This window comes from Neophocaena asiaeorientalis, unplaced genomic scaffold, assembly GCF_003031525.2.
Source record: "Neophocaena asiaeorientalis asiaeorientalis breed wild unplaced genomic scaffold, Neophocaena_asiaeorientalis_V1.1 scaffold1325, whole genome shotgun sequence".
NCBI lineage: Eukaryota > Metazoa > Chordata > Mammalia > Artiodactyla > Phocoenidae > Neophocaena > Neophocaena asiaeorientalis.
The window spans coordinates 51,919-74,102 of NW_020172365.1; the positions used below are offsets into that span (position 1 = coordinate 51,919).

Below are 22,184 nucleotides of genomic sequence, written 5' to 3' on the forward strand. Positions count from 1 at the left end.
GAAAATTTTTTCACAGACCTAAATACTTTAAGTCCATTAGCTATAACCCCTACAAACCTTTCTGTATTAGGGAGGCCTTTGTCAAAGGGACCAATGTGTTGGGTTAAATTCACTCTTACAGGGACAGTATTTAGATGACCAGAAAAATATTTGCCTCTTTGTCTTTCCTTTTCCCCTGCTTTCTTGGTTAATCAACTATCCTTTTGATTGGTACATTCTTTTTTATCATTCACGGGGCAGTTATCCCCCGTCGATTTCCTTCTTCTTAGAACACATATCACTGTTTCCCCAAACACTGATAACACAGTATAAGTCAAAATAAGATTTTTCTATTGAAAAAACTTTAGGTTTGTAGTTATGGCAGTGATGGAACTATAGTAGAAAGCACAGCATACAGAATCAGAAGACCTGGGTTAGTACCCAGTGGACATCTATGGAACAGTCTACTCAGCACCTCCCTGACTCATTCTGGGACTTTTCCTCCCTTCCCTGCCCCATAGCTTGTTTAACCTGTCCTTGGATTCCATGAGCCAGCAAATCTCCCCTTTTCTTAAGCACTTCACCTGGGTTTCTATCACTTTTAATAAAAATTAATATAGTTTCATATAGAGACTCCATCTCTTCATTTACAAAGTGGGAAGAATAATACCTATTTCCTATAATTTTTATCAGGTTTAAGTGAGATAAAGAATTTTAAAAGTGCTACACAAAAATAAGTTATTCGGGTATTGTGTTATAGGTAATATATTCACAGAACTGTATTTGTAATCCTTTTATTCAATTGATTTTCTTTGAAACCAGTAGAAGGCATTATACTTTTAAACACCTAGGATTATCTACTTTTCTCACAATGATGTGGATCAAATGCTGTAGAGCAATACCTATTTTACATTCTAGTGTTTTTAAAAGAATTATGTTAGTGATGATCTTTATTTTAGTTCTTTTTCTATTTTGTACTTTCAGTGATTTATCAACCATTTCTTTTATATTTAGGTTTATGAAATAAGTAAAAGGACAAGCTTATTGGCAAAACTATATTTACCCTTACCTAAAAACACAGAGCTAAAAAGCAAAACTGTTTTGGAATATGTAGAATTTAGCTCTGATAAGCTGGTCATACCTGCATATGGAGAAGTAGGAAGCAGTAAGTTTATTAGAAATGTTTCTTCCCTCCTATTTTCTTCATGAGTTCCATATCCTAAATGACCCTGGGTCATTTATATGAATAAAGAATCCTATATTTACAATATTAGGTTAAAAATGAATTAAGTTCTTCTTCCAGACATTAAACTAATTTTTAAAACTTTGACTTGAATCAGATCTTTGGGATATCTAAAATTCGGGATTAGCCCCTTTGCTTTTCCCAGGACATCTGAGACAAGGGCGCTATGCTCTCTGGAATGTGAGCTCCACTTCTGAATGGGTAGGCTGCTCTGCCTCTGCCTATCTTTTAGTAAATCTTAAAGATGCTCCAGGACAGGTTGATTCATCTTTGAACTGAATAGGGGAGGGAGGAAGAGAATGAGAGAGAAAGGAAGAGGTAAAGGAGAGAGGAAAGAAGAAGTGATGTTTTTGTTTATTGTTGTTCAATTGATTTTACTCCTCCTGCAATTACATTTAAGTTAGCATGTCTGCCAGAATGCTGTCATTTCTCTTCTCCCCCAGCTCCCTTCTCTTTCACCTTCCTAGGGGTTTTGCAGTTGCTGCATCCAGCTGGTAAAAAGAAAGAGAGTATGAATGAGTGAGCAAGGAGGAGAAAGAAGAAAACAAATAGGCAAGGGAACCAGAGGAGAACAGAAAATGAGGGAGGAATGTAGTCTGCTTAGACAGAGTCCAGATGAAGCAGAAAACAGGGTTGTGGAGACCCAGGAGAAAAGACTTAAGAGTGAAAATTTTAGGGAGCACTAGGAACTTGGCAGAAGTTTCAAGGAGTATCGTTAAGCTCTCTGGAGACAGAAAGAAGATGAGGAGAGGGGGAACGCTCAAGAATGTAGGAAAGGAGACACACAGTAGCTCTTTTCCTGCTGCCAATATTTTTTTCTCGCTGGCAGCCACTCCCAGAAAGAATGGGTTAAAAACTTCTGTGTTCAGATAAATATGTTCCTCTCTCTTTTGTAGTCTCTTTGAAGCAGTCTACCTTGAGGGATCTTAGATGTGAGGGGAGGGAGAGCTCCAAGATTAGAGCCTATGGTCAACATAAACTTTGTGTTCCTGAGGTTCCACAAGTAAAAGTCTGGAAAAAAACTGTAATGTGCTCAAATATTCATTTGTTTTTAATGCCTTTTATAAATAGATGTGCCCTTTCTTCTTGAGGGAAACGGAACTGAAGAACTTTGTCTTTTGACTTCAGGAAAATTAAGCTATTCTCTATCATGGGCCTTAGATGAAAATGGTGTTCCTCTGACACCTATGTCACAGTCATTAAGATCTGCTTACTGCAGGTAATAAACGTTTATGTTTGAAAAATAATGCCAGTCCTCAGCAAAGCATCTCACAAGACCTACAAAAGGGAAAACTCTAGAAACAGTTTAGTTTACTTGGATGTTGCTTTATGTTTTATTTGTATTTATAAATATGTAAAATATTTATATATTTTATTTATAATCACTCTACTAAGACAATAAGTATCTTTGTATGTAAGAGAATGTATCTCTTCAATGCTTAGGATTAGAGCCACATGGATGATGAGAGAGGCAGTTCCACTGTCCTTAAACTGTAGGCAAAGGCCAAGACTCCGAAGGATTTTACTTCTGGGACCTTTATATCTCCCAGTCATTCTGGATTACGAAAGAATCATTTTTTACATTATCAATTTGCTGGAAGAAATTGCTGGACATAGAAATTTCATCTATATCCCAGGACTTCCTAGAGGAATTGGGATTAACTGCTAGACCACATCCACAAACAGGATTACTAGAAGTAAAGTAAAATTCTATAAAAACGATGATAATGCTGGCTTACCTATTGTGCTATGTTTGAGTAAGACGGTATATATAAAGGACCAAAAGATCCCATCGTTTAAAAATTAGTGAATAATGATAACAAGAAGATAGCCTTTCCCCTACCCATCTAAACACATATTTTTTTAAAAAACCATGGCTATATCCAACTATATGACATTATGGGAAAGGCAGAACTATGGAGACAGTAAAAAATGTGAGTGGTTGCCAGGGGTTAGGAAGAGAGAGGGATGAATAGGCAGAGCACACAGGATTTTTAGGGCAGTGAAACTACTCTGTATGTTGCTATAATTGTGGATACATGTCATTACATATTTACCAAAATCCATATAATGTAAGACACCAAGAGTAAACCCTAATGTAAATCATGGACTTTGAGTGATAATGATGGGTCAGCATAGGTTCATGGATTATAACAAGTGCAATTCTTTTATTGCAACAAACATAATAAAGTATAACCCTGGTGCAGGATGTTGATAGTGAGGTAGGCTGTGCAGGGTGTTTTAGGAGAAAAATGGACAATTAATAAGGGTAATTCATTTTGGAACTAGTGAATAAGCTTTTAATACGCTGAACCATTATTTTCTTGTGTTTCTTAGTATTTCCCTAGCACAGTCCCCACTGCAGCTATTTTTAATCTTTGCCTCATCATACTATTCTTTGCCTTTTTCTTGGAGTCAGGTGTTTGTTCTCCTCACTCTAAAGCTAGCTTTTATACAAGTAATTTGGAACTTTCCTTCGTCTCCATTAGGATTCTGCTGACATATTTATATCCTTTTCTTATCTTTTCTTCAACTTTTCCGTTTCCTACGCTATAAGTCTTTTGTACCCAAGAAGCTTTCTGTGCTTTGAAACAAAGAAAAATCCAAGCATTTGATTAAACCCTGAAAACTCTTTCTGGTTGTTTTTCTCACCCAAGTCCTCATATGGGTGGTCTACTGGTCTGCATATATTGCCTCTACTTTTAATTCACACATTTCGTCCTTAACCCAACTCAGTTATTCCTGAAGGCTACCAGGGACCTTCTGGGCATATTCATTGGCCCATCCTCCTCGTTTTGCTTCTTGAAGTCTCTTGTCTCATGGCTTCTGTGATGCTGCACTTAACAGTTCCTGTTAGTTGGGAACTCAAGTTTATAAAAGATTGAGAGTAATTCTGCAAGATTGGAACGGATGACAGGTTTCAACAGGGAATGAATTGCAGGAGAGGTTTTCAAAGTTCAGAGTCCTTTCTAAAGTGAACTAGAAGTAAAACTTTACAGTTGGGGCCTCTGAGATCAGAGAAGGAAGTTACAGAACTCTCCTCCTCTACAGTTGTGGGAGCCCAAGGACTGGTGAGGAGCAGTGGTTCTAGGAATGGGATGGGTGCTCTAAAAGGCAAGATTGACTTGTGAGAGTCAGAGCATGGAGCCAAAGGAGAGCACAAAGAAAGTATGTTCATTCACTGTTTCACTCACTCATTCATTCCTTTATTCATCAACTACTGACAGAGCCAGAGACAAAGAAGTGAACGAAAAGAAGGTCTTAGAATGCTTCAGTATAACATTAGGCACACCTCTCCAATCCCATGTTGTCTAGAGTTTTTGTTTAATACATTTTTAAAACGTAAAACAGTTTTTCTTACACTCACTGTTAATTATTTTCTGACGTGGTTAATTGACTTTTATGTTTGCCCTCATTTCTTACCTCCCACAACTTTCATTCTGGATTTACTTGCTGAAAGTTGCTCCTTTAATGATTCAGTTTTCATGGCTAGCAAGCTTGTTTAGTCTTTGTAGATCTGCAAATGTATTTATATTTTCCTCCTTCTTGAATAATTGTTTAGATGGGCATAAAATTTGAGGCTGATATTTATTTTCCCTATTTGAAGCTATAGTTACATTATCTTCTGGGATTTATCTAGCTGTTTAAAAGTCTGCCATCAGTCTAAACAGTAGTATTTTGTAGATTGTCTTTTCTCCCTGGTAACTTTAAATTTTTTTGCTTAATTCATAGAGACAAAGCCAGGGGCTGAGGGGAGGGAGGAATGGAGAGTTATTGTTTAATGGTACAGAATTTCTGTTTGGAATGATGAAAAATTCTGGAAGTACATAGTTATGGTGGTTGTACAATACTGTGGGTATACTTAATATCACTGAATTATATTACTTGCTTAGCATTTGGTTGTGAAGGAGGGGGTGCAGATGACTGAGGAATTTTGCCGTAGCCCACGGCTAAACACCTGTAGGGCCAGCTGGGGGAATCAATATAGCAAGGGCAGGAGATGTTCTGTGGTCTTTATTACTTCCCCTGAGGCAGAAATCTGGAGACTACCTTGAAATACAATTGCAACCTAATTTTTTTAGGCTATAATGGGATAAGTTTCTCTCCCTAATCTATTCATTGACATTTAAACTGTACTGCAGCCTTTCTTCTCTAGGGGACCTGGGCTAAGAATCTTCCCATGAGAAGGAACATTTGTTACATGATGGTGTTAAGGGTGTCAGGCCCTAGATATCTCTTATGACAAAGACATTAAAACAGTTTAAATATGAGAGCAGACATAGGAATTAAAGAAAGGAAGAATACTCAAACTTTACCTATTTGTAATTTTGCTTAACATCCTATCACACCATATATTGGCTTTGTTAGCAATAGCTTCCAAAGATTCATCATAAAAATATGAATAGATACTGATGGAAAGTAGACAGTGTAAAATGTATGTCCATGTTTGAGTTGACATTATTGAATCTGAGTCAGAACTGTATTTCTGGAATCCTAGTTTATGGACTGGAATTTTTCTTGAGTACTTTACAGAAAGGATCTTAGAAATCTTCTAGTCCAAATTGCTCTAATTCTACATGATGAAACAAATTATCTATGAAGAGAGAGATTAAATAACTGGGATAATTGATGGCTGAAAATAAACCCTTACTGTTTAGGGTTGAATTCCTTCTTCACTTAGCCTATAGTTGAGGTCACTAAGGATGCATTATGAGTCTAGCCCATCTTTTATAGCTCTCTTAACTTCTGAAGATGTGGCCTCATATGACCAAAGATATTCTTCTGGCCCATACTTCCCAGTTAATTGTATTACATACGCTATATTATGTTTCAACTGTAAAGGTATAGCCTAAAGATTCTTTTTATATTGTGGACTTTAGATAGCAAAGATGAATATTTACAGACTTTACCCTTGAGAAGCTTACTTGTCTCTTAAGGGAGGAGTAGACATTTATCAAAAAACTATGATACACAGCTAGTGGTTTGTGACCACCTAGAGGGGTGGGATAGGGAGGGTGGGAAGGAGGGAGATGCAAGAGGGAAGAGATATGGCAACATATGTATATGTATAACTGATTCACTTTGTTATAAAGCAGAAACTAACACACCATTGTAAAGCAATTATACTCCAATAAAGATGTTACCAAAAAAAAAAAAGCTATGATACAGTTAGAAAGTGAGAAGAACCAGGAAAGATATCACATCTAAACCTTCTATTTTATCCTTAAACACAGGGTAAGCTTTATCGTTAAATACCTGGAATGGGTAGGTTTTACCCCATATAACAGATTTATCACCTGCATATTATATAGAAATTCACAAAATATTTTTCTTTATGTTAGTGTGTTTAGGAATGTAGATGCAAGAGGTGTTCCTGGAATTCCATGGCTTATTAATGCACAGAAGCTTTTTGAATGGGCAAATGAGGTCAGAATTGACCCAAATAATCCAGAATATTCTGATTTAATGGAATTTGTTATGGTAAGTTATAGCACATATCTGTACTGTAAATATATTTTATTTCTTAAGCTCTACACTCTTATACTCCTCCACAGTTTGCAGTGTATTTTTCTAGGCATTAGGAGGCATTAAAAGTAAATCTGAGGACAGATAGAGTTTTCAGCCAGTTTATAGTATTGTAAGGCAGAAATTCAGCAACTGAAATAATGACTACTTTAGGCCTGATGATTGGTACCCTGCCATTATTTAGCAGCCCTGGCTTGGTGCATTTTGCATCCAGGCTGACATCTATTGTACATCTACTGAATGCCAGCCATATTATTAAATGCTGAGGATTTTAAAGATGATTTATAGACACACTCCTTCCCTCAAAGACTCTATTATCTATTCACTTCTCCTACTCCTCCTTACAGCCAACTGAACTGCTCTGTGTGCTCCAAACAGGCTTTCTTCATACCTTTATTCATGTCATTCCCTCTGTTTAGAAACGTACCTATAGCAGCTGTCTTACCCACCCCGCAAGTCTGGGTAAATCCTTCCTTGGCAACCGCAGTTAGATATGGGCTTTTCTTCCCTTGCCCTCCTGTTAACTTTTTTTCTTTTTATAAACTCTTATGGCTCTAATACCATTCTGCCTTTTACCTTAGTTATTCGTCCATGTGCTTTATCTTACCTTGTGGAACTGCAACTAGTAAATCTTTGTCTCTCTTATGGCAGCTAGCACTTTTCTTTGCATGTACCATGTACTCACATTTACATTTATTGAATAAAGCAGTGCATGCATAGATTATTGCAATTAAGTTTCTTCAGAGCAGAGCTTCTCAACTGATGTGCTGAATTAATTACATGTGTATAGAAATATTGATCCTCTGTCGACTCATAGGGCAACCAGACACAAAAGCTCTCATCTTTTAACCCGCTGTGCAGTACACATGTTTTCCTTTTCTGTATAAATCATGACCAGGAAAAGGCTGAGAAACTGCATAGGCCGGATTCTGCATTTTTTTTTCCAGATTTTCTGTACAGATTCAGTTGCTCCATTTCCTATTTCTATTGCAACTCTCATATCTCACAGTTAGGGGGGAAAACTGTTTTGAAATAATTCTTGAATTTCAAAAAATTAATACTTTAAGTAAAGACTTTACATTATTTGTGTTTTATAGTACATGAAACATAAAGAACAGGATATTCCAAAGTATTTTCGTCTCAAACAGTTGCAAGATGAATCTAACTTTGTTTCTGAAGAGGAAATGAAAAAGAGTAAACGTTTCCAGCTATTGCAACTTAGAAATGCAGGTCAATTAGATGTTTTCCTTCTGCCGCAAATGCCCATCTATGACAGAGAGATTCCAGATTTACTCTTCCAGGTACTTGGTTTCTATTTGAATATAGTTTATTCTACGATAAGTTAATGTTTTGCTGCTTTAAATCTATCTTAATTTTTTTTAAACTGATAATCTGTAGACAACAATTTTCCCCTCTTAAAAATTTTTTTAATTGAAGTATAGTTGATGAACAATATTTATATAAGTTTTACAGGTGTACAATATAGTGATTCACAGCTTTTAAAGGTTAGACTCCATTTATAGTTATTTATAAAATATTGTCTATATTCCCTGTGTTGTACAACATATCCTTGTAGCTTATTTTATATATGATGGTTTGTACCTCTTCATCTTCTACCCCTATATTGCCCTTCCCCACTTCCCTCTCCCCACTTGTAACCGCTAGTTTGTTCTTTATATCTGTGAGTCTCTTTTTTGTTGTTATATTCAGTTGTTTGAAACAATATGTTTTGTTGGACATATTAGGCAACATGTTGGACATAGATAGGCAACAGTCATGTCCATGTTGATAATACTTTCTCTTTCACAATTAAGTCGAGCTTGTTTCATGGGAATTTTTCTTTCTTGATTTTTTTTGGGATCCCCTTTTCTTTAGGCATTAAAAATGTATAACTCTCCCAAATTTCAGAAAGTCCTTAGCTTAACTTTGCAACTTAGTTGTCCCAACAACCTATCTCACAGCCAGACTCCTTTAAGTATATTATAAATTTATGTAAATATTGTGGTTTTTATTGTAAAATGTATCACCAATTTAATAGCAACTTTGGGGGATAAGGGAGAGAAACACTACCACATTAAACTTACACTTGATTAAAAGCACATCTCAATTTCAGAAACTTTAAAATGTGGGGGAAAAAGAAAGAAAGAAAAGTTCATCTTATGCTGTGTAGTGATGGCGTGCTGGAGCCTGCTGGCACCAGCTGGTAAGAGCCTGTTGTGTGCATCTCTTCCCCGCTCCACCTTCAGTGATTTCATGTTGGTTGCTTTAAATGTATTGCTGGGAGAATGTCTACACCATAAATCAGCAAATGCTGCAAATTGGGGCTTCCCCTCCCACTCCCAGAGAACTGGCTGTTAAACATTTACCAGCACTCCACTAGGCTTAAAAGAATGGAATTATAAGAGCTAATTCCTGTAGAAAAAAACAATTGTACTAATCCTAACACTTGTGCTTGCAAAGAGATGGTTCAAGAAGAAAGAAACCAATGTTCCATCTCCGAAGAAAATGCCTGTGTAGTAGAATTACCACTGTAGGGTGATGTCAGCCAACTTAAAGATAGCAGATGCTGATGAAGGATATTGAGGTTTATACATCTTATGAGTCAGAAAGAGTGAATGCCTTATACTAAAATTGGTTATAACAGGTTTATTAACTGGTGAATTATTATCAATTGATAAAAAATGGATAAACTTTTTGATATTTGATTTCATTCGATTCTGGACTGAAGGGAAATAGCAAGCCACTTAATATTAAAAATAGTAAAAGTTACTTATAAAAAGGTTTATGTTTTTTTCTTGCTGTTGCCACTCAGCCATCCTTTAGCTGTTATACCCTAATAAAGAGGAGACACAAACAAAACTATACAGGACTCATTACATTTAAAACTCAAGTAACAGTGGGAAGACAGTCATGGCTGAACCAAGTGGATTGTCTGAGAATCTCTTTTGGTGTGGCTCAGAAGTGAAAGAGGAAATGCAAATTAATGATTTTTCAATGATAATATCATGGCACCACCAGTTAGCACATATGACTATAATAGTCATAGGATTTGCAGATTATTCATTATTTTCACAAACATGGGTGAGTAGAAATATATGTATTCACAAACAGACCAATTGATATTTGGCTTTGGAAAGCATTGCTCAACTTTTAATTGTGATTCATCTGTTTTGAGACTTTAGGAATTTCAGTTAGTAAGCTGCAGTGGGAAGGCCTTGGCTTAGAATGGCTGAAAAGTTATTCAGTTTCCTCCTGCTTCTCTCAATGACTGAATTCAATTCTACAGTTCCGTAAACTACTGTGGGCAAAGCACAGTGCTCAGCATAATTGAGGATATAACTTCATAAAAGAGGAAGAATTTCTGCTTCTGAAGCTAGGGGCTTTGCTGACTCTCCTTATCTTATACAAACTATTGAGAGAACACAAAAAGAGGGAAAAGAACCCAGCTCATTTTCTGAGGTTGATGACCTTCATGCCAAAATTGGGCAAAGAAAGCAAAACATGATCATTTTAGGTCAATTTCACTTATGAGCATAGATGTGAAATTACTAATAAAATTTTAACAAATCAAAAAGCAATATATTAGGTATAAATATATAATTATACACCATAATCTAGTAGGGTTTATTTCCAGATAACAGAGCTAAGCTAATCTAATTAAGGAATCTATTAATATAATTTACCACATTAACAGAGTTAAGGAAGGAAAAAATACGCTCCTTTTAAATGCCCAAGGGACTTCCCTGGTGGTCCAGTGTTTAAGATGTCGCCTTTCAATGCAGGGGGTGCGGGTTGCATCCCTGGTCAGAGAGCTAAGATCCCACATGCCTGGAGACATCTTCAGCCTGTCCCCCTCCTCCTCCTCCTCTTCCCTCCCTCTTACTCCCCCCTCTCCTCTCCCTTGTCCTCCTCCTCTAATTTGTTTACAAGAAATATGAGAAATAAAGGAACAAGTTAAATGACACCACAAAGAAACAATCAGACAAATTTGGAATGTGGGCCAACTGGCTAGCAAGTACAACTGTTTCTTTCTGTTGCATTTTGATCTCTTTAAAAAGTCATCATTTTTAGACCTAAATAGACATTTCTTCAAAGACATACAGATGGCCAACAGGCACATGAAAAGATGCTCAATATTGCTAATTATTAGAAAAATGCAAATCAGAACTACAGTGAGGCACCTCCTCACACTAGTCAGAATGGCCATCATCAAAAAGTCTACAAATCAGGGCTTCCCTGGTGGCACAGTGGTTGAGAGTCCGCCTGCCGATGCAGGGGACACGGGTTCGTGCCCCGGTCCGGGAAGATCCCACATGCTGCAGAGCGGCTGGGCCCGTGAGCCATGGCCGCTGAGCCTGCGCTTCCGGAGCCTGTGCTCTGCAACAGGAGAGGCCACAACAGTGAGGCCCGCGTACCCCAAAAAAAAAAAAAAAGTCTACAAATTAAATAAATGCTGGAGAGGGTGTGGAGAAAAGGGAACCCTCCTACACTGTTGGTGGGAATGTAAATTGGTATAGTCACTATGGAGAACAGTATGGAGGTTCTTTAAAAACTAAAAATAGAGTTACCATGTGATCCAGCAATCTCACTCCTGGGCATATATCCAGAGAAAACTCTAATTCGAAAAGATACATGCACCCCAATGTTTATAGCAACACCATTTACAATAGCCAAGACATGGAAGCAGCTTGAGTGTACATTGAGAGATGAATGGATAAAAAAGATGTGGTATATGTATACAATGGAATACTACTCAGCCATAAAAAGAATGAAATAATGCCATTTACAGCAACATGGATGGACCTAGAGATTATTAAACTAAGTGAAGTAAGTCAGAAAGAGAAAAACAAATACCGTATGATATCACCTTCAATTTAGGAAATGCATTACAAAGTCTTAAAAAGAGAGCTGTGCAATTATGTGCTCATACACATACATCCCTTGATGGTATTAGGTTTGCTAGGAATTTCCAGGCTGGAAATAGTAGCAATTTTCTAGAATTTTGTAAAGCCATCATTGGCTGTCTCATGTAAGGCTTGTTCTCAATAAAATAAGATGAAAGAAAAAAATATCATATGATACCACTTATATGTGGAATGTAAAAAAATGATACAAATGAACTTATTTAGAAAACAGAAACAGACTCATAGACATAGAAAACAAATTTATGATTACCAAAAGGGAAAGGGGGTGGGGTAGGGATAAATTAGGAGTTTGGGCTTAGCAGATACAAACTACTATATATAGAATAAATAAACAACAAGGGCATACTCTATAGCACAGTGAACTTTATCCATATCTTGTAATAACCTATAATGGGAAAAAAAATCTGAAAAGAATATATATATTATATATATGGAGATATATAATATATATATAGTGAAAAAACAGCCATTGGTGAAAAAACAGCCATTGGTGAAATTTAGGTATTGGACTATTATGTGATATTGATAATTGAATAGTAGATATATTGGAAAATTGTTAGTTTTGTTGTCTGTGATTATAGCACTGTGGTTGTGTCCTTAGTTTTTGGAGATTCATGCTGAAGTATTTATTTAGGAATGAAGTGTCATGGTGTCTGTAATTTATACTTTGAGATATTTAGCCAAAAAAAGAAAACAAAAGCAACAGATTAAGCACATATGGCAAAATATTAATTACTTAATCTAAAGGGTAGGTACATAGATTTTAACATTCTTTCTAATTTTCTGTATGTTTGAAAAACTTGAGGAAAAATTAAAAACAAAAAATAAATAGCATTCTATACACCAACAAAAACCCACTAAAAATGTAACTTAACAAAGATACACCCTACAGTAGCAATAAAAACTCTTAGATTCATAGGAATATATTGAACAAAACATGTACAAAAACTTGATGGAGAAAATTATAAAACATTTTTGAATGGTGTAAAATTAGATTCAGACCTCACAAAAGAAATAAATACTATGTGTAATGAAGATTACACATGAAATGCAAAACTTTAAATGTATATCTTAATCTTGGGCAGGAAAGTATTTCTTAAAACACAAAAAGTATAAATTATAAAGAAATAGATTAATAAACTTGATAATATTAAAGTTTAAACCCCACAGATTAGGAAAAGATATTTTCAAATTATATATTAATTAATAAAAATTAGTATCCAGAGTATTTAAGTAACTCCTATAAATTAATACTTTTAAAATAAATAAAATGATATGAAATAGTAATATAATATATCCCTAGGTAAAAAGTTGTTACTTGTCAACAGGATTAATTTCAAGATTTCTTGTGGATAATTAGAAAAACAAATAAATTACTTTCAGATAATTTACCTACTTAAGGTAAGAGATACTTCATAATTTTTGTGTCATCTTTAATGCTCTCTATAATGTAAAATGATTTCAATGTGCAGTTAGGAACGTATCCCACAAATGCAGCTATAACAGATGCAATTTATTCTAGATTATGTAGATGAAGCATCCTGACAAATAATCTTAGACCCACTGCTGGATGTTAAATTAAATTTATTGATTATGGCCAGCATATTTTGACTACTTACTGTATGCCATGCACTTTATAGATATTGTTTCAGTTAAATCTCACAGCAATCCTGTGACATATTAATAACAGTAAGATTATCATTATTACAAAAGAGGAAACTGAGGTCTGCAGTAGTTAATCATCTTTTCCCCAAACCACAAAGTTAATAAATGGCAGGGCCAACTTGAATCCAGGACTATGGCCTCCAAAGCCCACTCTCTTGACCCTTATACTCTACCACTTTCCATTTCTTTTGTTTCTAGTGATTACCAGGTAAATGCATGCATGAAGAATTGTTCTCAATCGTCTTTACATTTTCTTATAATTTTCTCAATCGCAAATTTTTTCTCAATCGTTACTCAGTTTTAAAAGATGAATGGACCTCCTCCTAGAAGCAAACAAAATATGTGTTCTTAGCTAATTCTCATTGGGAGAATCTAAAAGAAGTATTCTCTCCTCTCAATTCCAGAGTGTTGCCAATATCTCCTACACATGAACTGAAATGAGTAGTTAATATTTTATTGCAGTGTATCATATCTAAACTCTGTTACATTCAAGAAGTGAAACTAATTTAATTCTCTGTTTATAGGAATATGAAAGTCAGATAGAGAAGGATATGTCCATTTCAGATATGAATTCTATTACCGCACAAAGGATTAATTCTGCCAATTTTCTGAAAAAGGTAACAACAACAAAATAGTTTTATCAATATGTTTGAATTTACTTTTGTGAAAACTGGTCTGCTGGATGCACAGTACTATACTCTTCCCAGAGTCAGATGGACAGACTTGCTTACTCATCACCTCTTTCTGATCACTGAGAGGTTTTCTGTTCTATTCAGACTTCCTTTTCAGAGTTAGTTACTGACCATCTGTAAATGTACACTGTTGATGTACATTGTTGATGCAGCAGTTACTTCAATTGACAGCAAACTCATTATTAAAGCATATCCCACTGTTTCCATTTACAAATGAACGTTAAAGGCTTCCCATCTCTTTTTGACCCTAAAAGTTCACTTGGGGAAGTACGCCAGCATTTTGCCAGAATCCCTAGTTTTATTAATAACTCATAATGCCGTACACCAGAGCAGTTCACGGGACAAAGGGATGGAGGAGCCACTAGGAGACAGAACACCGTAACAAAGCCTAAACCAGGTTTGAGGTGGAATCCCTCACTGAATTTCACCCCTGATTTCTTTCCACTGACCCCTCATCGCTCCAGTGACTATATGTATAGATCCATCATGCCCAGCACAGTGCTCTTCACTCAAAAAATGTTGAGAAATGTTTGAACAATTAATGAAGTAAGGGATAAAATTGCAGGCTGAGGAGGTTTCTAAGACTTCTGCAAGAGTAGAATCTATAGGCTTTGCTATAGAGCACCAGAGCAGCCTTTTAGGGTAACTTGAAAAGAAGCAGAGAGCCATGGAAAAATCTAAGAGATACATACAATTCCCTCGTGGAGACAGGCGAGAAGCAAACTTGTGTGACTAGAAAAGCCCTAGGCAGGTGTGTGAAGACCTGTTCTGACCATCCTGTTTTTCTTTGGGCAGGTAATCTATGCACTGAGTCCTGCCTTATTGTTCTATAAAAAAACAGACAATAAAAATGCCTGCCTTGCTTTACTTCTGAAGTAAGGGGCAAATAAGATAGAACCTCAAGTTCTATGCTAGTTTGTACTCTGTTCCTGTGGAAGTGTGGTGGAGATACAGACCACTATAGCTATTGTAGCCTGAAAGAGCACCTCCTCTTTATTGCTGGCAGACATTTTTTTCCACTCACTCTTGCCCCTCCTACACCTTCTTCATTAGCTCCATATATATTTTTTTAAGTTGAGATGTGATTTAATAATGATATTTGCGTCTTAGGAAATAAAGAGGTGTTCTTACTCATAAGAAAAGAGAGGGCTTCCCTGGTGGCGCAGTGGTTGAGAGTCCGCCTGCCGATGCAGGGGACACGGGTTCGTGCCCCGGTCCGGGAATATCCCACATGCCGCGGAGCGGCTGGGCCCGTGAGCCATGGTCGCTGAGCCCGCGCATCTGGAGCCTGTGCTCCGCAACGGGAGAGGCCACAACAGTGAGAGGCCCGCGTACCACAAAAAAAAAAAAGAAAAGAAAAGAGAATACATATCCTTCTTATGCCTTCTCTTTTTTTGGTGTATGAGGAAGCCCAGAAGGGAGGGCAGCAAAAGATCAGGAATGTGGTAAGAGAGCAAGTGTGTGAGGATTCTTGACCTTCATATAGGAATCCTGGGAAGGAGCTTTAAGAACATTGTGTGATTGGGTTTCACCTCCTTGTGAAGACTTCTTTGCTCTCTCAGGATAGTTTAAAACTACAAGTTTAAGGGATAATTACTTTAATTACAGGTACTGGAATCCTGCTTTGACACTGGAGGCCTAATAGGGCCATGGTGTTTAAATCCTGCTGTGGGAGGGACTGTGAGTTATATGCATTACACTTCCTGCTGTGTTACTGGGGTCAGTGGTGGCTGAGGCCGGGAATGGAGCAGTATAAAGTCCCTGCAGTCTCAAGGATTGCTAGATAAAGTTTTGCTGAAATATTTGCATCTAAGAGGCCAGTGCTTCTCCTCAACCTGTCCCTTTCATTAATTTACTCAATAAATACTTATTGGGCACCTGCTATGAATCAGTCATTATACTAGACCTTGGAATTACAGCAGTAAACAAAATAGATTAAAATCCCTGGCCTCCTAGAGGAGGTCGTTCTGGTGCGGGAAGTCAGATAATGAACAGAACATTAGTATGTTAGAAAGTGATATGTGCCATGACAAGTGAAGTAGGAAGAGAGGACAGGAGTGTGTATGGGGGTGGGGGTGGGGGTCAGGTGTGATTTTAGATAAGGGAAAGCCTTCCTTAGATCAAGGAAAGCCCTCGAGATGCTAACGCTTCAGCAAAAGACCTGAAGTGAACTGAAGGAGCTAGCCATGGAGGTTTTTTGGGAGAAGAACATTCCAGGCTAATGGAACCACATGTGAAAACTGTGAGGAAGGAATATGCGTGGCCTATGGGAGGAACGGCAAGGAGCTCAGTCTGTGTGATAGCAAGGGAGCAAGGGAGAGGGAGAGAGAAAGAGAGAAAGACAGAGAGAGAAAGCACAATTTGTTCCCCACATGGCAGGGTAATTCTTAGGAATTATAATTTCCCATTCTCCTATCACCCCATTTTCCTATCGAATTTAAGCAGATCATTAGGCTCTAAGTTACATTATCTTTGGGATGATTTGTGGCAGGACAGAAAGAAAATTGCCTCCAGACACACTTCTTCCTGGTTTCATTTCTAAAAGTCTAAACCTGTTGTGAAGCATGGAGTTAGGGGAGAAAGGGAGGGATTTCCTCAGACTAAAAAGAAGAATTTCAGAGTCCTTGGAGGAACCAGGGTCTGTGGGTTCTGCAAGTTGCAAGGGCTTAGGGGATTGGCTCTGTTCAAGCACTAAATATCTTACAAGCTGACAGAATGAGAGCTTAAGGTCAGAATAGGATGGACTCAAAGGAAATACAGAAATGTGACCACATTTCCTTGTGAATCAAGATTTGTGTGTGTACAAGTGACTGTTGTAGAAACACATTCACAGGATAATCATCTCCTTTGGTGAAGATTAGTTCTGTCCACATATACTGTGAGTTAGGTGGAAAAAGAGATGAGAGGGACATTAATGAGAGCGTTAGGAATGATTTTAATAATGGTAGCAAACAGAACCATACTTTCACTTACCTAATTCCCCTTTCCATTCATTGCTTGAAAAAATTAGGAGTAAAAAATAGTGACATCAGTAGCATTGTATATACTTAATCTTAAAATATAAGCTGTGCATTTCTTTAAATTCTAAAAATTTTTTTGTAGATGAGAAGGTCGATAATGAAAAGAATTGCCAAAGTTAGCAAATTTAACTTATCAGATATTGTGGCTGATTATGAAGAAATTGTATCTGCAAGGTACATACTAAAATTATTATTTAAGTACAAAATATAAAGCTATAAGATAATACCTTCAAAGTCCTCTAATAAGTTCTCTATTTTTATATTAATTAAGTTAATGTCAAAATGCAATTACAAAGCATAAAATGAAATACAGTGACTTAATTTTTTTTGTCATTTTAAAATTGCATTTTGGACATAACTATATGATTTGTATTTTCAATTGTATAATATTTTAGATTTTAACCCTCTCCTTATTGATACTTTTTAGGGCAAGAAAGAAAAGAAGAAAAAAAAAAGAAATACCTTTGTCCCAAATTAGTTTCGCCCTAAGATTTCTCTGTCCCGAGGCTGCTACTGGAAAAGTCATTGCTGGTAGCACCACACACTGAGCCTGTAATCTCTCCCTTTCAAAACGGAATCCTCAGCCATATAAGGGCTCTGTGATCCACAGGCAGCAGTTGGGGGAGCCTTTGGCTGAAGTAACTCAGTTCTCATACTGTCCTGTCTGGGAAACTTAAGGATGGGAGCAGGAATTAGGGATGCTGCGTTTGGGGAAACCGCCCTGGGGCCACTTGCAGATTCTTAGTATTAATAATAAGGTTTTAATTGGTGTAGGATGCTGACGTCTATTTTTTTTGAGGGGGGGTGTTCTATTCTAAAATATACCTTGAAGTAATTCTTTCATGGGCACATTTTTTTAATGAAAACTTACTTTTAAAAAATTTTTACTGGGGTAGGGACTTCCCTGGTGGTGCAGTGGTTAAGAATCCGCCTGCCAATGCAGGGGACACAGGTTAGAGCCCTGGTCCGGGAAGATCCCACATGCCGCGGAGCAACTAAGCCCGGGTGCTACAACTACTGAGACCACACGCCACAGCTACTGAAGCCTGTGCGCCTAGGGCCTGTGCTCTGCACAAGAGAATCCACTGCAATGAGGAGCCCACGCACTGTAAGAAGAGTAGCCCCCGCTCGCCGCAACTAGAGAAAGCCCGCATGCAGCAACGAAGACCCAACACAACCAAAAATAAATAAATTTTTAAAAATAAAATTTTTACTGGGGTAGAGTTGATTTACAATGTTGTGTTAGTTGCAGGTGTCCAGCAAAGGGAATCTGTTATACGTATACATATGTCGACTCTTTTTTAGACTCTTTTCCCATATAGGCCATTACAGAGTGTTGAGTAGAGTTCCCTGTGCTATACAGCAGGTCCTTATTAGCTATCTATTTTGTATATAGTAGTGTGTGTGTGTCAATGATGAAAATTTATTTTTTTAAACTTTTTATTTTTTATTGGAGTATAGTTGATTAACAATGTTGTGTTAGTTTCAGGTGTACAACAAAGTGATTCAGTTATACATATACATGTATCTATTCTTTTTCAAATTCTTTTCTCAGTCAGATTGTTACAGAATACTGAGCAAAAGTTCCCTGTGCTATACAATAGGTCCTTGTTGGTTATCCATTTTAAATATAGCAGTGTGTACATGTCAATCCCAAACTCCCTAACTATGCCTCCTCCCCTCCCTTCCCCCAGGTAACCATAAGTTCGTTCTCTAAGTCTGTGAGTCTGTTTCTGTTTTGTAAATAAGTTTATTTGTATCTTTTTTTTTAGATTCTGCATATAAGTGATACCATATGATAGTTCTATTTCTCTGTCTCACTTCACACAGTATGACAATCTCTAGGTCCATCCATGTTACTGCAATGGCATTATTTCATTCTTTTTAATGGTTAATATTCCATTGTATATATGTACCACATCTTCTTTTACCATTCTTCTGTCAGTGGATGTTAAGGTTGCTTCCATGTCTTGGCTATTGTAAACAGCACTGCAATGAACATTGGGATGAATGTATCCTTTTGGACCATGTTTTTCTCCAGGTGTATGCCCAGGAGTTGGGTTGCATGTTTATATGGTAGCTCTATTTTTAGTTTCTTAAGGAACCTCCATACCATTCTCCATAGTGGCTGCACCAATTTACATTTCCACCAACAGTGTAGGAGGGTTCCCTTCTCTCCACACCCTCTCCAGCGTTTATTGCTTATGGATTTTTTTATGATAGCCATTCTGACTGGTGTGAGGTGATATCTCATTGAGGTTTTGATTTGTATTTCTCTAATAATTAGCAATACTGAACATCTTTTTTTTTAATTAATTTTTATTGGAGTATAGTTGCTTTACAATGTTGTGTTAGTTTCTACTGTACAGCAAAATGAAGTGGCTATACATATATCCCATCTTTTTTGGATTTCCTTCCCATTTAGGTCACCACAGTGCATTAAGTAGAGTTCCCTGTGCTGTACAGCATATTCTTATTAGTTATCTATTTTATACATAGTATCAATAGTGTGTTTGTGTCAATCCCAATCTCCCAATTCCTCCCACTCCTGCTTTCCCCCTTGGTATCCATAGTTTCTTCTCTACATCTGTGTCTCTATTTCTGCTTTGCAGATAAGATCATCCATACCATTTTTCTAGATTCCACATATATGTGTTAATATATGATATTTGTTTCTCTCTTTTGACTTAACTTCACTCTGTATGACACTCTCTAGGTCCATCCACATCTCTACAAATGACCCAATTTTCTTCCTTTTTATGGCTGAGTAATATTCCATCATATATATGTACCACATCTTCTTTATCCATTCCTCTGTTGATGGACATTTAGGTTGCTTCCATGTCCTGGCTATTGTAAATAGTGGTGCTGTGAACATTGGGGTGCATGTGTCTTTTTGAATTACGGTTTTCTCTGGGTATATGCCCAATAGTGGGATTGCTAGGTCATATGGTAGTTCTATTTTTAGTTTTTTAAGGAACCTCCATACTGTTTTCCATAGTGACACTATCAATTTACATTCCCACCAACAGTGCAAGAGGGTTCCCTTTTCTCCACACCCTTTCCAGCATTTATTGTTTGTGGATTTTTTTTGAAGTAAATAAATTATTTATTTATTTTTGGCTGCATTGGGTCTTCGTTGCTGTGCACGGGCTTTCTCTAGTTGGGGCGAGCAGGGGCTACTCTTTGTTGCGGTACGCAGGCTTCTCATTGCGGTGGCTGCCCTTGTTGCAGAGCACAGGCTCTAGGCATGTGGACTTCAGTAGTTGTGGCTTGTGGGCTCTAGAGTGCAGGCTCAGTAGTTGTGGCACACAGGCTTAGCTGCTCCGCGGCATGTGGCATCTTCCCAGCCCAGGGCTCGAACGTGTGTCCCCTGCATTGGCAGGCAGATTCTTAACCACTGTGCCACCAGGGAAGCCCATTTGTGGATTTTTTGATGATAGCCATTCTGACCGATGTGAGGTGATATCTCATTGTAGTTTTGATTTGCATTTCTTTAATAATTAGTGTTGTTGAACATCTTTTCATGTGCCTCTTGGCCATCTGTATGTCTTCTTTGCAGAAATGTCTATTTAGGTATGCTGCCCATTTTTTGATTGGGTTGTTTGTTTTGATGATATTAAGCCACATGAGCTGTTTGTAAATTTTGGAGACTAATCCCTTGTCAGTCACATTATTTGCAAATATTTTCTCCCATTCTGTGGGTTGTCTTTTCATTTTTTTTATGGTTTCCTTTGCTGTGCAAAAGCTTTTGAGCTTAATTAGGCCCCATTTGTTTATGTGTGTTTTTATTTCCATTACTCTGGGAGATGGATTGAAAAAGATATTGCTGTGATTTATGTCAGAGAGTGTTCTGCCTGTGTTTTCCTCTAAGAGTTTTATAGTGTCTGGTCTCATATTTAGGTCTTTAATCCATTTTGAGTTTATTTTTGTGCATGGTGTTAAAGAATGTTCCACTTTCTTTTTTTTCACATGTAGCTGTCCAGTTTTCTCAGCACGGTTTGTTGAAGAGACTTTCTTTCCTCCATTGTATAGTCTTGCCTTCTTTGTCATATTTATAGATTAATTGACCATAGGTGTGTGGGTTTATTTCTGGGCTCTCTATCCTGTTCCACTGATCTATATTTCCACTTTTGTGCCAGTACCATACTGTTTTGATGACTATAGCTTTGTAGTATAGTCTGAAGTCTGTGTTTTATTTTCAGTCTTTGGAGGAAAATAGGTGTGACCATAAAGCTATAATTGCATAGATTTGTGTTGCCAGGGTTGGGAGCACATATAACTAACTCCTATTCAGAACCATGTAGAAAAGTTGAGTATCTAACCACTTTCAAGAGAACGATTCCCAAAAAATGAATAACCCTTTGATATAACATCATGTTTCATGGAATTACCTCTCCACGCCCTTGTTTCTTCTTGGACCATACACCCAAATTACATGGAGCAATCACATTCTCTCTTAACATAGCATCTCTTCTATGCTCAGAAAAAGATTCTTTCCTTGGGTCTAAGACAACTCTGTCTCCCCTCCACAATGGAGAGAACATGGTTCAGAATAATGGCCTTATTTATAATAATTAATTTAAAAGATTGATATATTTCAAATTTTAAGTTATCTTGTATCTATGTGATTGATCATTTTTTACTCTTTAGCCAGTTGACACATGCAGTTTGTAAGCTTCTTGAACGACGAAGAAAGTTAAAGCCTCAGAGGCAAGAAAGGAAAAAAGTGGCAGCACAGACTATCTGTGACGGAGATATTAAGATTCTTGTCAGAATATTGAGGGCTTATAATATTCCTACAAGGAAAGCAATAATTAATAGGTAAGGCAATGGCGCCAATTTTTGGAGTTGCAAAAGATGTCTTAAATGTAAATTTCTATACTGTCTTCTTAATAAAACTTTGCACTTGGGGCTTCCCTGGTGGCGCAGCTGTTGAGAGTCCGCTTGCCGATGCAGGGGACACGGGTTCGTGCCCCGGTCCGGGATGATCCCACATGCCGCGGAGCGACTGGGCCCGTGAGCCGTGGCCACGGAGCCTGCGCGTCCAGAGCCTGTGCTCTGCAACGGGAGAGGCCACAACAGTGAGAGGCCCTCGTAAAAAAAAACAAAAAACAAACAAACAAAAGAAACC

At 37.3% G+C, this 22,184-nt stretch overlaps 1 protein-coding gene across 1 annotated transcript in view; it reads left to right on the top strand.

Annotated features, from left to right (window-relative positions):
- Positions 1-22,184, top strand: part of LOC112415834 (protein CC2D2B-like) — a 124,107-nt gene that overhangs the window by 39,560 nt on the left and 62,363 nt on the right. The window contains 5 exon segments of the mRNA XM_024769014.1: positions 6,565-6,703; positions 7,846-8,049; positions 13,863-13,955; positions 17,133-17,224; positions 21,704-21,874. Of these exon segments, the coding sequence (XP_024624782.1) occupies positions 6,565-6,703; positions 7,846-8,049; positions 13,863-13,955; positions 17,133-17,224; positions 21,704-21,874 (699 nt within the window).